Consider the following 15097-nt stretch of genomic DNA (forward strand, 5'->3'; position numbering starts at 1 on the left):
AATTATTTGTTCACGCCTTTAAGTTTTGAGTTCAAATCAATATTTAGTGAAGTTAACCACAACTAAAAATAACCTTTTAATGGAGCTGAAACATTAAAAACTTCTATACAACCAGAGGAGTCACCGCCTGGTGGTCAGGAGAGAGAATGCAGCTTTAACACATGAAGCACAGACTTCTATACAACCAGAGGAGTTACCCCCTGGTGGTCAGGAGAGAGAATGCAGCTTAAACACATGAAGCATAGACTTCTATACAACCAGAGGAGTCGCCCCCTGGTGGTCAGGAGAGAGAATGCAGCTTTAACACATGAAGCACAGACTTCTATACAACCAGAGGAGTTACCCCCTGGTGGTCAGGAGAGAGAATGCAGCTTAAACACATGAAGCATAGACTTCTATACAACCAGAGGAGTCGCCCCCTGGTGGTCAGGAGAGAGAATGCAGCTTTAACACATGAAGCACAGACTTCTATACAACCAGAGGAGTTACCCCCTGGTGGTCAGGAGAGAGAATGCAGCTTAAACACATGAAGCAGAGACTTCTATACAACCAGAGGAGTCACCCCCTGGTGGTCAGGATAGAGAATGCAGCTTAAACACATGAAGCATAGACTTCTATACAACCAGAGGAGTCGCCCCCTGGTGGTCAGGAGAGAGAATGCAGCTTAAACACATGAAACATAGACTTCTATACAACCAGAGGAGTCGCCCCCTGGTGGTCAGGAGAGAGAATGCAGCTTAAACACATGAATCAGAGACTTCTATACAACCGGGGTTCTCCGTGGGGACAAACTCACCTCGGCCGTTTGGGTGCTTTCCATTCTTCTCGTGGTCGATGCCGTACGCCTTCTGGAAAAACGCAGAAGAAGAAGAAGAGAGAGAATAAGGAGGGAGCAGGTGACCATTACCCACAATGCAACTGGCCCGAGGTTGGGGAGGTGTGAGTGTGGTATGTTTCCCTCTCAGTGTACCTGAACCATTCACAGTTCTGGAGGAGCTGAGCCTCCTTCACTCCGTCTCTCCTCCCCCCTCTCTTCCTCCAACCCCACCTTTCTCTTCTCTCACCTCCTCTTCCTCACCTCCTCTCCTCCCCCTCTCTCCTCACCTCCCTCTCCTCTTCCTTACCACCTTCTCCTCCAACCCCACCTTTTTCTTCTCTCACCTAGAGGAGGCCTCTTCCCCTCTCTCTTCCTCTCTCTCTTCTTCACCCCCCCACCCCCCGGGTGTTTCCCAGCCGCCCGTCTCCTTTCAGACTCCAGGTCAGTTGGACGGCGTCCTCTCTGACTGAATGGACTTTGTGTTGGTTGCTAGGAGACCTCGTCAGGCTTCAGCATGGTGACAAGGCCCGCACTGTCTCACAGACCCCCTCCTCCTCCTCCTCACCCCCTTATGGAGGAGGAGGAGGAGGAGGAGGAGGTGCAGCCCGTGAATGTTGTTTACAGCAGGATAAAGATTTATTTTCTAGTCGGTCCACCAAGAGGACCGGGGAAATCTTCTTCTTCTTCTTCTTCTTCAACGTGCTGATGAAGGTGATGATGATGATGAAGATGCATCAGGTCAGTTTGGGTTCCAGAGAAACAGCTGATGTGAGATCGGCTGACGTGGGGATTCGAACCTGTGACCTTCAGGTCTCCAATGCTCAGCAGAGTTGACCTGAGGACAGTCTGCCCCCTGCTGGACGGACAGAGGCATTACACCTCTCACTGTGAAGGACACACGGGTCCGTCAGCATTAATGCTTTAATAACTAGAATGGGCACTCGGTAGAGCGCATACCTTCGCATATCACAAGATTGGGCATTGAATTAAGAACATTTTGGCATTAGTTGCATGCCAATTGGACAAAAATGTATCGTGCTATGGTAAAAAAAGAGTTTGACCTTTCCATGACCTTGACCTTTGACCCGATTGATCCCAAAATCTAATCAAATGGTCCCCGGATAATAACCAATCATCCCACCAAATTTCATGCGATTCAAGAACATTTTGACCTGTTCATGACCTTTGACCTTGACCTTTGACCCGATCGATCCCAAAATCTAGTCAACTGGTCCCCGGATAATAAACAATCATCCCACCAAATATCATGCGATTCGGTTCAATACTTTTTGAGTTCTACGAAAGATTTTGACCTGTTCATGACCTTTGACCTTTGACCCGATCGATCCCAAAATCTAATCAACTGGTCCCCGGATAATAAACAATCATCCCACCAAATTTCATGCGATTCGGTTCAATACTTTTTGAGTTCTGCGAAAGATTTTGACCTGTTCATGACCTTTGACCTTTGACCCGATCGATCCCAAAATCTAATCAACTGGTCCCCGGATAATAAACAATCATCCCACCAAATTTCATGTGATTCGGTTCAATACTTTTTGAGTTTTGCGAATAACACGCATACAAATAAATAAATAAATAAATAAATAAATAAATACACAGCGATCAAAACATAACCTTCCGGCATTTTCAATGCGAAGGTAATAACATTTAAATATTATAATACATCTCATTTGCAAAATGATTATCTTTGGTATTTTTTGTTCTTCTTCTTGTTTTCCTTCTTCTCCTCCTTCTTCTTTCTTCTCCTCAAGTTTCAAGTTTTCAAGTTTCAAGTTTTTATTGTCACATCCCCTTTTATACAAGTATAATCGGTTCGTGAAATTCTTATGTGCAAAACACCCGACAGCAGTAGCAGACTAAAAAAAGAATAAGAATGAGAATAAACTATACAATATCCACACAAAAAAGAAGAAAGTATTAACAATATATATATAAAACAATGTAATAGAATATACATCATGGCAATATATATATATAAAACAATGTAATAAAATATACACTTTTTTGAGACTATATATATATATATATATATACATACAATATATATATACAATATATATATATATAAACAATGTAATAAAATATACACCATGGCCATAGATATTCACAGAATATGTTCTGGTGTGTAGTGTTAATGAGGGTCTCAGTCCTTGTTCAGCAGCCTGATGGCCTGACTGAAGAAGCTGTCCCTCAGTCTGTTTGTGCGGCACTTGATACTGCGGTATCGCCTGCCTGACGGTAGAAGGGTGAACAGTTTGTGGCCGGGTGGTTATTGTCTTTCATCATCCGTTTGGCCCTGGCCACGCACCGCTTGGTGTATATGTCCAGGATGGAGGGAAGCTCACCTCCAACGATGTACTGTGCCGACCGCACCACCCTCTGTAGTGCCCTACGGTCCAGGGCGGTGCAGTTCCCGTACCAGACGGTGATGCAACCTGTCAGAACACTCTCGATGGTACTGGTGTAGAATGTTCTGAGGATGCGGGGGGCCATGTTGAATTTCCTCAGTCGCCTAAGGAAATACAGGCGTTGTTGGGCCCTTTTCACCACGTGAGTGGTGTGCGTGGTCCATGTGAGGTCCTCGGAGATGTGCACGCCGAGGAACTTGAAGCTGCTGACCCTCTCTACTGCAACTCCGTCTATGGAGATGGGGGTGTGCTCTCCTCTCCGCTTCCTGTAGTCCACGATCAGCTCCTTGGTCTTCTTGACGTTGAGGACGAGGCTGTTCTCCTGGCACCACTGTACCAGTGATCCAACCTCCTCCCTATAGGCTGTCTCGTCGTCGTCTTCTCCTTCTTCTTTCTACTCCTCCTCCTTCTTGTTTTTCTTCTTCTTCTCCTCCTCCTCCTCTTCTCCTCCTTGTTAATGAGCGTTATCTAACAGCTGTTAGTCATTCTCAAAAAATATATTATATATATATAATCTATATATTATATATATATATATATTATATATATATATTATATATATTATAATAATTACCCATATTCCTGAAAGTTTGTGTCAAATTATATATTTATATAAACAATGTATACATATACACACACACATATATATATATATAAATTGTTTCTATATATAAAGATATATATATATAAATTGTTTATAGATATAGAAATTGACATTGTGAATATGAGGAGTTTTGAGGACTCAAACAAGCATCCCTCCGAAGCCCCGCCCCCCAAAATCGTCAACAACAAACATGGCCGCCGTTTGAAGCCTCCTACAGCTCGTGACCTTTAAGAAGATTACCGACCTTTAATCACATGCTCGTTTCCTGTTGACCTCTCGTGACCTTTGGTTTTAATTTACTTTGAAGTGATCCACAGATCCACACTGCATTTGTTGTTGTTGTTGTTGTTTAATTCGTTCTTAATTTTATATAAATTAATTCTAATGCTTTGGAATAAACATTTAAACATGAACACGTCAATAGATGAGAAACTATTTAATAGAAAATATTAATTATTTAGTATTAATTGTTTCATTAGTCAGAGTTGCTGCTTTTAAATAATGTGAATGTGTTAATAATAATGTTTATTTATAATAAATCTTAATGTATTAATAATAATTTATATATTGTAAATGTTAATGTGCTAATAATAATGTATACATTATAAATGTTAATGTATTAATAATAATGTTTATATATTATAAATTGTAATGTATTAATAATAATTTATATATTGTAAATGTTTATGTGTTAATAATAATGTTTATTTAATATAAATGTTATTGTATTAATAATAATGTATATATTATAATTGTTAATGTATTAATAATAATTTATATAATATAAATGTTAATGTATTAATAATAATATGAATTATATGTAAACATATTGTAATTATATTAGTATTAATGTAAATTAATTGTTAATAATTGTAATAATGTTAATGTCTTAACATTATTTAAATATTTAAACATCTCGTCTCTAAAAATAGATTCACGAGTCGCTCTGAGCCGCAGGCTCAAACAGTTGTTTGATTTATAACCAAATACCAACGAGACGAAATAAAGATAAAGAAATAAAAATATCTTTACTGTTATTAATGTTCTCGTTATTTAAAGTGAAGAACGTCATCACTTCTGAATCTTTGTCACTTTAACTTAACAATGATTTATCGATCATCAACATAATCAATACATCTAAAATATTCATCAGGTCACAAACTTGACCTCTGACCTCGTACTTTAGTAAAAGTCCTTTACTAAAGTACTTTCACCACAAAATACAGATACTTGTATTAGATATTCTGAAGTTACCATCAATCAGAGTTATATTATTGTATTATAATTATTGATCATTTTATTTATTTATAATTCATAATAATGAACCCTCTGTGTATTGCACAATAATAATCTGCAGAGCAGCAAGAGTTGAAAAAATCAGGAGATGAAGCAGAAACATGAAATAGTAAAGTACAAGTACCACACAAGTACTGCAGTGCAGTGAGTACTTGTACTGCAGTGAGTACTTGTACTGCAGCGTGTACTTGTACTGCAGCGTGTACTTGTACTCCGTCCAGAGATAAACAATGTGTCTATCTTTAGTGACTGACCTTCTTTCCATACACAGCTCCCATTCTTCACCCCGCAGCAGCTTCACACTCCACTCTGCTTTCCTCTCCAGCACTACTTATTTTTTTCCCAGCAGCCCCGGCCTCCTATTCCTCCTCCTCCTCCTCCTCCTCCTCTTCCTCCTCCTCCTCCACCTGGCAGACGTTGGGGTCTCTTAGCCCTCCGGACCATCAGGAAGCTTCATGACAGAAAATCAGAACTGAAAGTCTGGAGGAAACGGAGAAGCTGAAACAATCACGATGAGGAGGAGGAGGAGGAGGAGGAGGTGTCCCGGCCACCTGTTACTGCTTGACTCTCTGCTCTCCGGAGTTAAGATGCTCTGATTGGATTAAAGTAATTCAAGCTGACGTAAAGATCTCTGGAGCAATAGAAACTCCTGAAGTTGATGTTTGGAAAGCAGCGTTCTGGAGCCCCGAGCCCCCCAAGACCCTCATGGGGTCTAACCCCCCACTGAGGTCTAACCCCCAATGAGGTCTAACCCCCAATGAGGTCTAACCCCCCATGTGGTCTAAACCCCCACTGGGGTATAACCTCCAATGTGGTCTAACCCCCCACTGAGGTCTAATCTCCCATGAGGTCTAACCCCCACTGGGGTATAACCTCCAATGTGGTCTAACCCCCCACTGAGGTCTAATCTCCCATGAGGTCTAACCCCCACTGGGGTATAACCTCCAATGAGGTCTAAGCCCCAATGGGGTCTAACCCGCCCCCCCCCCCCCCCAGTCCTATTCACTGAGATCAGGGCTCAGTGGCCGTCAGCCGAGCTAACGTTAGCAGCCGAGCTAACGTTAGCAGCAGAGCTAACGCTAGCAGCCGAGCTAACGTTAGCAGCCGAGCTAACGTTAGCTTCATGCTTTCACATGAGGTTTCTGATGTTAGTGTGCAGGCGGCTGATCGGCCGCGTGGCGTGGGTTAGGTTGCCGTCTGTAAGAAGTGGGCGGAGCCGCCCTCGGTGAAGCCTTTTTGGTCGTCGCCATCTTGGTTTCTTTTGCAACCAGAGGTGACATCAGAGGGTGGAGCTAAGGACTCTGCCGGGTCCTTAGTCCTGATGGGCAGACGGGACCCCGAGAGGTTTATGTTCGGCTCTAAAGTCTTGGTCAGAGGAAACAAGACAAGCTTTGTGATTAATTTGATAATTAGACCGTAATAAAGCAGCAAAACTGACCAAAGATAAAGTCTCTCATTAGACGCGTTCAGAGGATTTCACAATAAAATAAAAAAAGATTCAAATGACTTTAATAAAAGAAATGATTTTTATTCATTTACATTTTTTTTCTTCACATATTCATTTTGTATGTATTTTTCATAATGACCTCTAGTGTGTGTGTGTGTGTGTTGCACCACGGTGTGTCAATCTTTTCATTTTTTTAAGACATCTGAATTGGTCACAATCTGAATCTACATTATCCAAGATTAAAATATATATTTTTAACCGTGAGGACATTTTTGTTATATAGTCGTCATAATTTAAAAAAAGGCAGGACAAGTATTCAACACAGATGCCTGAAGAAAAATGTGGGACCGAGGACCCCTAATGGTCCGTTCAGAGCACTGCACCTCATTAATCACTTTCCTTAATTGGATATCTGAACAGCAACAAACCTCGCTGACTAGAAATGGAGGAAGATGAACTTCAAACACCACGAAACGACGTCACACCGAGTATTTACTTATTTACACAATAAATAAAATGGTAACAACAGATCATTAACCAATTACCCAACTTGTGTACACGAGGGATTTAGTTTTCCAGACTGAAACACACAGAGAGCTGCAAATGAGCACATGATTTAATATTTCAAAAAAAAGATCCACAGACGGGGCTCCGCCTCCGCGTCGAAGAGGTGTCGGACCACCTGGGGGACGTGGTCCGGTCTCTCTACTGGTCTGGGGCGGGGGGGGGGCTCTCCGGCCCGTCATTGCTCGGCCCCGACATCTGCATGAAGAGCTCCCTCATCTCCGTGATGTCATCATCGAGGGATGCCGCCGGCCGCTGGTCGCGCTCCTCGATGAAGTCCCAGAGCCGGACGCTGTTCATGAACTGAGAAGGAAAAAGAGAGAGAGAAAAATACGGTAAAAAAAAGAGAAGTTTTTTGTATAGAACTACAAAAACCAAGAGCACCGAACTACAACAATGGTGGCGCCTCTGACCCGGACGTTGCCCTCGGCGCTCAGCTGTTTGCGCGGCCGGTCCGGTTCCGCTCGAGTTCCGTCGGGGAACGCGTGAAGATACAAACATTTCCCCCCGAAGGGACACGAGCCGCGGCCCTGATCGAAGTACTTGCAGGACTTCTTACTGCGGAGACGACGACGACGACAACAACAACAACAACAAGGTGAGGGCGGTTGATTTTGTTTCTAACAGACGGGTCTACAGGTGTGTCTGCTCACCTGACTCCAGACTTGAAGAGGTCTATGAGGTGGTCCTTCTCCTCCTGGTCCTCCACCCAGTAGACAGAGGGGATGACGAACTCTGAGACCACCCGGCACTCTGGACACGACCTGGGGGGGAGGGGGGGGAGAGAGAGAGACATGTCATCGGGGGCAGAAAGAGAGAGAGACCGAACAGACCCTGTACAAGACTCAGTCCCGGCCTCAGACCCGGTCCAGGTCTCAGACCCGGCCTCAGACCCGGCCTCAGACCCGGCCTCAGACCCGGTCCGGTCTCAGACCCGGCCTCAGACACGGTCTCAGACCCGGTCCAGGTCTCAGACCCGGCCTCAGACCCGGGCCCCCCCGTCTCTTACTTGATGATCTTGTTGCTGAAGTTGCGGGTGCAACGCCACTGCCGGATGCAGGTCAGGCAGAAGGTGTGGCAGCAGGAGGACAGGATGCCGAACCGGCGGTCGCACGGGTTCAGCTTCTGCACCACCAGCTCCATGCAGATGGAGCACACCTGAAGACAACAACAACAACAACAGTTACAACAGCAGTCATCGTGACCGTCACCAAAACGACCCGAAGACCCTGAACGCACCTTGTCTTGACTCAGCTGGGCAGCGAAGGCCTTCTCCATGTCGGCCTCGAAGGCCAGCATGCACATCTGTAGACAGCAGACAACGATAAACAACAACAACAACACTAACGTGTTTATATGCGTGTTTATATATATATATGTGTGTGTGTATACTGTATGTGTATATATGTGTGTATATATATGTGTGTTTATATATGTGTGTGTGTGTATGTGTGTCTATATGTGTGTGTGTTTGTATATATATATTTATATATATGTGTGTGTGTATTTATATATGTATCTAGCGTTATGTATGTGTGTGTGTGTGTATATGTGTGTGTGTATATGTATGTGTGTGTTTGTGTGTGGCATCATCGCCGTTAAATCTCCGTGTCCCGTATAAATAAATAACCGTTTCGTCACTGCTGTAGTGTTTCTATTATTCTGTCCCCCTCGACCTTGACTGAGTGTCATTGACCTTCTCGTGCGCTCTCCTCTGCTCGGGGTCGTGCGGGTGGAGCACGTGGAGCCCGCACACCTCGCACGCGTCGCCGTGCAGGTACGTGCAGTTGTCCTCGTAGAAGCAGTGGCCGGCGGCGGCGTAGGGGCAGAGCTGGGGGAGGTCCTGGTAAGCCCCGCCCATCGGGGGGGGAGGGGCTGCTGAGAGAGAAGGGTTGACACGTGAGATTGTGATTGAGATAACTACCAGCCAATCAGAAGGCAGCGTTTCCTCTCACCTTGTTGCTGGGCAGAAGGGTCCAGGCCCGTCCTGGTGGCTTGGACGTACGAGTGAGGAGACGCAGCCGCCGCCGTGACGCCTGGACCCAGACCGTCTGGTGGACCCCCAAACATGCTGTCTACACCCAGGACTGAGAGGGGGGGGGGGAGAGAGAGAGAGATTAGATTCTCTAACTACCTGGACTCGAGGACTCAGAGGACGGAGGGGTAGTTCACCTCTTTCTCTGAGGACCATCGGCTTCTTCAGTCCACCTCGGACTGAAGCCCCGCCTCCAGCTCCTTCTAGACCGGCGTGATCCTCTGGAGCTCCGCCTCCTCCACCTCCCATTCCCCCTCCTCCTCTGGGTGTAGATTTGATGTGGTCATACCTGCACACAAAAATCACGCACTTTAATAAACAGGAAGTGACACTACCACCAGGTGGGTGTCACCTGTGTGTCAGGTGTGTGTGTGTGTGTGTGTGTGTGTGTTACCTGCAGCGCTCTCCGTAGGCACACACTCCCCTCTGGTAGAACTTGCAGATGGTGGAGGGTTTGCTGGTGTTGGGGTCGTGAGAGAAGAGGCAGCGGCTTCCCTCCCTGCACACGCCGTGGAGGAAGTACCTGGAGACACGGGACCAACGGACACCGTCACCGTGGCAACAGAAGAACACATCCTCTCTGGGATCACATCACATACATGTGAGCGTGTTTATATATAGATATATGTCGTAACATGTGTGTGTTTAGATATGCGAGTGTGTGTGTATATATATGTAGTAACATATGTGTGTGTGTGTGTTTAGATATGCGAGTGTGTGTGTATATATATGTATAAAACATTATGTGTGTGTTTAATGATGTGTGTGTGTGTGTATATAGCGCTTTGTGTGTGCGTGTCTATATACATGTGTGTGTGTTTGGATATGTATGTAGCATTATGTAGTCATATGCAAAAGTTTAGGCACCCCTCTGAGGCTGCATGATAATTTACTCTGTCTTCACCAGAAAAAGATCACAGTTGTGTAATATTCATGTTGTAGTTGACACTGAGTGCTGAGGTGTTCTCCAGACAAAGATATTTAGTGTAGCAGTATTTAGTCGTGTGAAATTAAATCAAATGTGAAAAATAGGCTGTGCAAAAGTTTGGGCACCCTTATCATTTTGTTGATTTGAATACCTGTACCTACTAAATGCTGATTAACTGCAACACATAATTAGTCTGATTAACTTCAATTCAATAGAAAGGTGCATCCAATCATTAGAAAAGGTATTTAAGGGAGCCAGTTGCAAGTTGTGCTTCTCTTTGATTCTCCTCTGAACAGTGGCAACATGGGGCATCCAAACAGCTCTCGAATGATCTAAAGACAAAGACTGTCCAGCAGGATGGTTTAGGGGAAGGCTACAAAAAGTTATCCCGGAGGTTTCAGCTATCAGTTTCCACTGTGAGGAATGTTATTAAGAAATGGAAGGCAACAGGCACAGTTCTTGTTAAGGCCAGAAGTGGCAGGCCAAGAAAAATATGGGAGAGGCGAAGAATGGTCAGAATGGTCAAGGACAACCCTCAGACCACCTCCAGAGACCTGCACGGGCATCTTGATGGTGTCACTGTGCTCAGAGAACAGCTGTATGGGAGAGGGATGCGGGAGAAGTCTTTACTGCACACGCCACAAACAGGCTCGCTTGAGGTCTGCAAAACGACATCTGAACAAGCCCGGCTCATTTTGGAACACAGTGCTGTGGACTGATGAGACAGAGCTCTTAGGTCACAACAAGAGGCGTTACCATGGAGGAACAGGACACAGCAGTCCTAGAGAAACACTCGCTGCCCACAGTCACATGTGGGGTCCATCATGCTGTGGGGCTGTGGGGCTGTGCAGGTACTGGGAATCTAGTTAAAGTTGAGGGTCGCATGGATTCAACTCAGTACCAGCTAGGGATGGGTATCGTTAGGATTTTATCGATACCGATACCGATACCGGTATTGCTTATCGGTATCGGTATTTTTCGATACTCTTATCGATACTTTTCAATAATTTGGTGCTCAAAATTATAGACATGAATACAAGATGTGAAGATTAAACAGTTATTTTATTGATATTGTCTTGCAGAAGTAACTGTATAACTTACATTAGCTTCTCAGAAGCAGACAAAAATAAATATAATAACTTAAAGGGGCCTGGCTCTCCCTATCATGCTTTTTGGAGTTTTCCCTCAAACAGAGGATGAACATTTTTTGTAATGTAGTGGAGCGTGACCGTTATGTAGTGGTCCTGTGTAATACTGGTCCACCCATCACTTGTAATGGCAACTTTTTCCACACTGGCAAGCTCTGCCCTCAGGTTCTCTTTTTCGATGTTATACCAAGCAGGTATGAGTGTGTTGGACAGAGTGTCTCTGGAAGGGGGGTGGTAATTAGGGTTAAGGGCTGTGGTCATCTCCCTACAGTTGGAAAAATAGCAACAAGCATACATATTTAATTATATACATGTATATTGTAATTTATTACATCAGTTAAACTGAATAACTTACTACACTCTCTGTAAATAATATGTTACATCTTTGCACTTCTGTTTATATGCTACCTGCCATACTCTATGCTGTAGATTTTTCAGAACATCCAATTTAAGAAGTAACATAGAGTGCAAGAATGCTCACAACGTCGTAGTCTGCTTATATTCAACACAGAAGAAAACGTTGGGCAAGTCAAAACTAGGGCTAACTTACCTAACAATTAGATAGCGATTTATGCTAAGCCAGCTACCGGCTACCAAACGTACCTAAACCAACTGGACTCCACTGTACTGAAGGGCTGCATATCCTTCACAATATACTTTGCGATAGCCCTATGACATGTTGCTTTCTGATCCTGTGTCATTGTCCTCGATTAGCTATAGAGAATGGAGAGGCCACCGCTGTCTGACTTCTCCTAACATTCTCCTGTGTGGATGCTGTCGCTGTTGCTGCTGCTTGACTGACGTTGTCTATGGGATTATTTGGGGACATACATTAGAAGTTGCTTGATGGCTCCGAGTTAATAATTGTAGAGTTATAAACAAAAACAAATGTTACCTTCACGTGTCGAAGTCGAGGCAGCCGTCCCGCAACTCGCACCAGGTTGCACTGAGGAGGAAGACGTCGTTGTTGTGCTAATGCTAGCACTATTAGCACTAGCATTACTAGCAGCCACAGTGTTTACTAGGCTGTCAAATATGCTGCACCGTTTGAGATTCAACGAGTGTCTCGTTTGCAAATGCTTCATCAAGTTGCTTGTGTTACCCCCTTTACAAGCAACGACTTGAGTACAAAGATTGCACTTTGCACTATCGCCACTCAATTTTTGAAAGTGCACCCAGACCTTTGATCGCTTCGCTCTGTCCGCCATGACTGCGGGAGTCTCACAGTCACAACACAAATCACAACAATGATAAGAGCGCGCCGCTGGCCAATCAGAGGGGTCTCAAACCGGGATGAGGGTCACGTAATATACCGATAGCAGCACCGTATGTCCAGCGGCTTAACGGTAAACCGATACCGTCAAATCAGGTACCGGTATTGACTTAGTACCGGTTCTCGGTACCCATCCCTAGTACCAGCAAATTCTTGACAATAATGTTCTAGAATGTGTAACAAAGCTGAAGTTAGGGCGGAGTTGTGTGTTCCAGCAGGACAACGACCCCAAACATCGCTCCAAATCCACTGAGGCGTTTATGCAGAGGAACAACTACAATGTTCTGGAATGGCCATCCCAGTCGCCAGACTGGAATATAATTTATAATCTCTGGGGTGACTTGAAGCGGGCTGTCCACGCTGGCACCATCAAACCTTCCTGAACTGGAGATGTATTGTCAGGAAGAATGGTCCAAAATACCTTCATCCCTTCATCCAGACCTCATCAGAGGCCAGAAGAGCCTCTAGAGGCTGTTTCTGCAAAAGGAGGCTCTACTAAATATTAATGTGATGTTTCTGTTGGGGGCCCACATTTATGCACCCGTCTAATTCTCTTATGATGCATATGGCATATTTTCTGTTTATCAAATAAACCTTATTTCACTGCTAAAATATCACTGTGTCTATGAAGGATTAAATATATGACAGAAAAGATCCAAACGCCCAACAATTTATAGATGAAAGTAATGGAGATTATCAGGGGTGCCCAAACTTTTGCATACGACTGTATGTGTGTATGTGTGTATATGTATGTGTACGTGTGTGTGTATGTGTGTGTGTATGTATGTGTGTGTATGTATGTGTGAGTATGTATGTGTGTGTATGTATGTGTGTGTATGTATGTGTGAGTATGTATGTGTGGGTATGTATGTGTGTTTCTATTATTTTGTCCATCCTATCGGCGACTCAGGTGAGTTCTCAGGTGATTGTATGTGTGTGTGTGTGTGTGTCACGGCACAACGGCAACACAAGCTAACAGCTAAAAACATTAGCACGAGGATAACGCGCCAAATCGGCGGGCAGACAGGTAACAGACGGACAGACGGGTCACGGGCGGACAGACGGGTAACCGACGGGCAGACAGGCGGCAGGCCGGAAGACAGACTCACCTGCAGGTCACCTGTTTGGTGCTCATCTTCCTCGCGGGGCTGTGAGCTACAACGGCTGCTTCCCAGTGGTCGCGTCGGTGTTCCCTTCAAACACCGCCGACTGACCCCCGCGGTCGCGGCAGGAAAGTTCCTAATCTTCTCCCTCGGTTTCTTCTTCGTTGGTTCTTCAAGCGGTTTGAGAGGCTCGTTTGAAAATAAAGATTACCTTCTCCGATTTCCTCTCATTTCAAACTTCATACTTTATATCTGTATTAAGTTGACTCCTCTATCCGGGATAAAGACACGGTGAACTGACACTAACACGGACTCACCCGCTTCTTTAAACATCAGCTATTGACTTTGTGGATTTTATGTTTAATTCAACTTCATGTTGACAAAACTTTAATTAGTCATTTTCACCAGTCAGTTTTATTCCTTTTATTTTGTGCTTTTGTTATAAATACACTTAAAATACGTTTTATCTGCATTTATTGTTTAGTATCATAAGTCTGTGTCTGTGTGTTTATATATATATATATATATATATATATATATATATATAGTATATATATAGATATGTATGTGTGTATATATATATATAAATGTATGTGTGTGTATATATATGTAAATGTATTTGTGTGCGTATAAATATATATAAATGTATGTTTGTGTAAAAATTAGTGCTGTGAAAAATAACGCGTTAACTCAGTTAATTAAATTACAGGTTTAACTAATTTTTTTTTTTTCAACGCATTTAACGCATGCGCAGAATGAGCTTCCAATCCGTCTGTTGTTGGTCGTCTCTCCAGCAGCATGTCATTCTGTCTCTACGTGTCGCGTTAACACGACTCCGATCTCCGTCTCGCGCGCCGCAGAGCTCGGATGCCGGCGTGTGCGCGCACATCGGGACGAAAAAAAGTCACTTGCACCCCCGTCCCCCGTCAACAACTCTTCTCGGAGCTCTTGCCTGTCTTGAGAGCCCTGTAAATGTATATATGTGATTAATCATGATTAATCCACAGAAACCTGTGATTAACCTGATAAAAAAATTTAATCGTTTCACAGCCCTAGTAAAAATGTATTTGTGTGTATATATCTGTGTTTATTAATTTCTACATCCATATATATTTATATATAAACGTGTATATATATATAAAAAATTACATTTTCAGAGAATTGTGAATTTGACCATTCAGGGCTTTTAAAAACAAGCACACACACACACACACACACACACACACACACACACACTCTCTCACAAACACACACACTCACACACACACTCTCACACACACACACACATAAAGTGTGACAGGTGAGATGGATGTTGACCTACATTCAGTCTGTTGGACCAATCAGAGCGCAGGCCGTTAAAGTCTCAACAAGTCAGCAGTCTGAAGGTCGACTGTTCAGAGGTGAGCCGGGTCACATGACCTGCTACCTGATAGGCCGAGCCCGGGCAGTG

The 15097-nt window shown here is 44.0% G+C and overlaps 1 protein-coding gene across 3 annotated transcripts; it reads right to left on the reverse strand.

Annotated features, from left to right (window-relative positions):
• Positions 1–6652: 6652 nt before the first annotated feature.
• On the reverse strand, positions 6653–13756 carry mkrn2 (makorin, ring finger protein, 2). 3 transcript variants are annotated; one of them, XM_056438275.1, is made up of 11 exons: positions 13654–13688; positions 12167–12217; positions 9590–9718; positions 9333–9484; positions 9116–9247; positions 8857–9038; positions 8400–8465; positions 8170–8318; positions 7814–7924; positions 7574–7718; positions 6653–7463 (listed from the first exon to the last, which is right to left on the reverse strand). In XM_056438275.1, exons 4-11 carry the CDS (start codon positions 9442–9444, stop codon positions 7302–7304), a joined length of 1059 nt encoding a protein of 352 aa, XP_056294250.1. In that variant the 5' UTR covers positions 9445–9484; positions 9590–9718; positions 12167–12217; positions 13654–13688; the 3' UTR covers positions 6653–7301. The 3 variants fall into 3 exon arrangements, with proteins under 3 accessions (XP_056294250.1, XP_056294249.1, XP_056294247.1); XM_056438274.1 differs by lacking the exon at positions 12167–12217 and having other exon boundaries at positions 8857–9035; positions 13654–13756; XM_056438272.1 differs by lacking the exon at positions 12167–12217 and having other exon boundaries at positions 13654–13756.
• Between the last annotated feature and the right edge of the window lie 1341 nt (positions 13757–15097).

This window comes from Pseudoliparis swirei, chromosome 18 (assembly GCF_029220125.1).
Source record: "Pseudoliparis swirei isolate HS2019 ecotype Mariana Trench chromosome 18, NWPU_hadal_v1, whole genome shotgun sequence".
NCBI lineage: Eukaryota > Metazoa > Chordata > Actinopteri > Perciformes > Liparidae > Pseudoliparis > Pseudoliparis swirei.

Excerpts from the sequence above, each read along its gene's own strand:
- mkrn2 (XM_056438272.1), bottom strand. The coding sequence starts at position 13,679 with ATGAGCACCAAACAGGTGACCTGCAG. Across the intron at positions 9,485-9,589 it reads GCCTACGGAGAGCGCTGCAG|GTATGACCACATCAAATCTA; the intron begins GTAACACACACA and ends TTTTGTGTGCAG. Across the intron at positions 9,248-9,332 it reads GATGGTCCTCAGAGAAAGAG|TCCTGGGTGTAGACAGCATG; the intron begins GTGAACTACCCC and ends CCCCCCTCTCAG.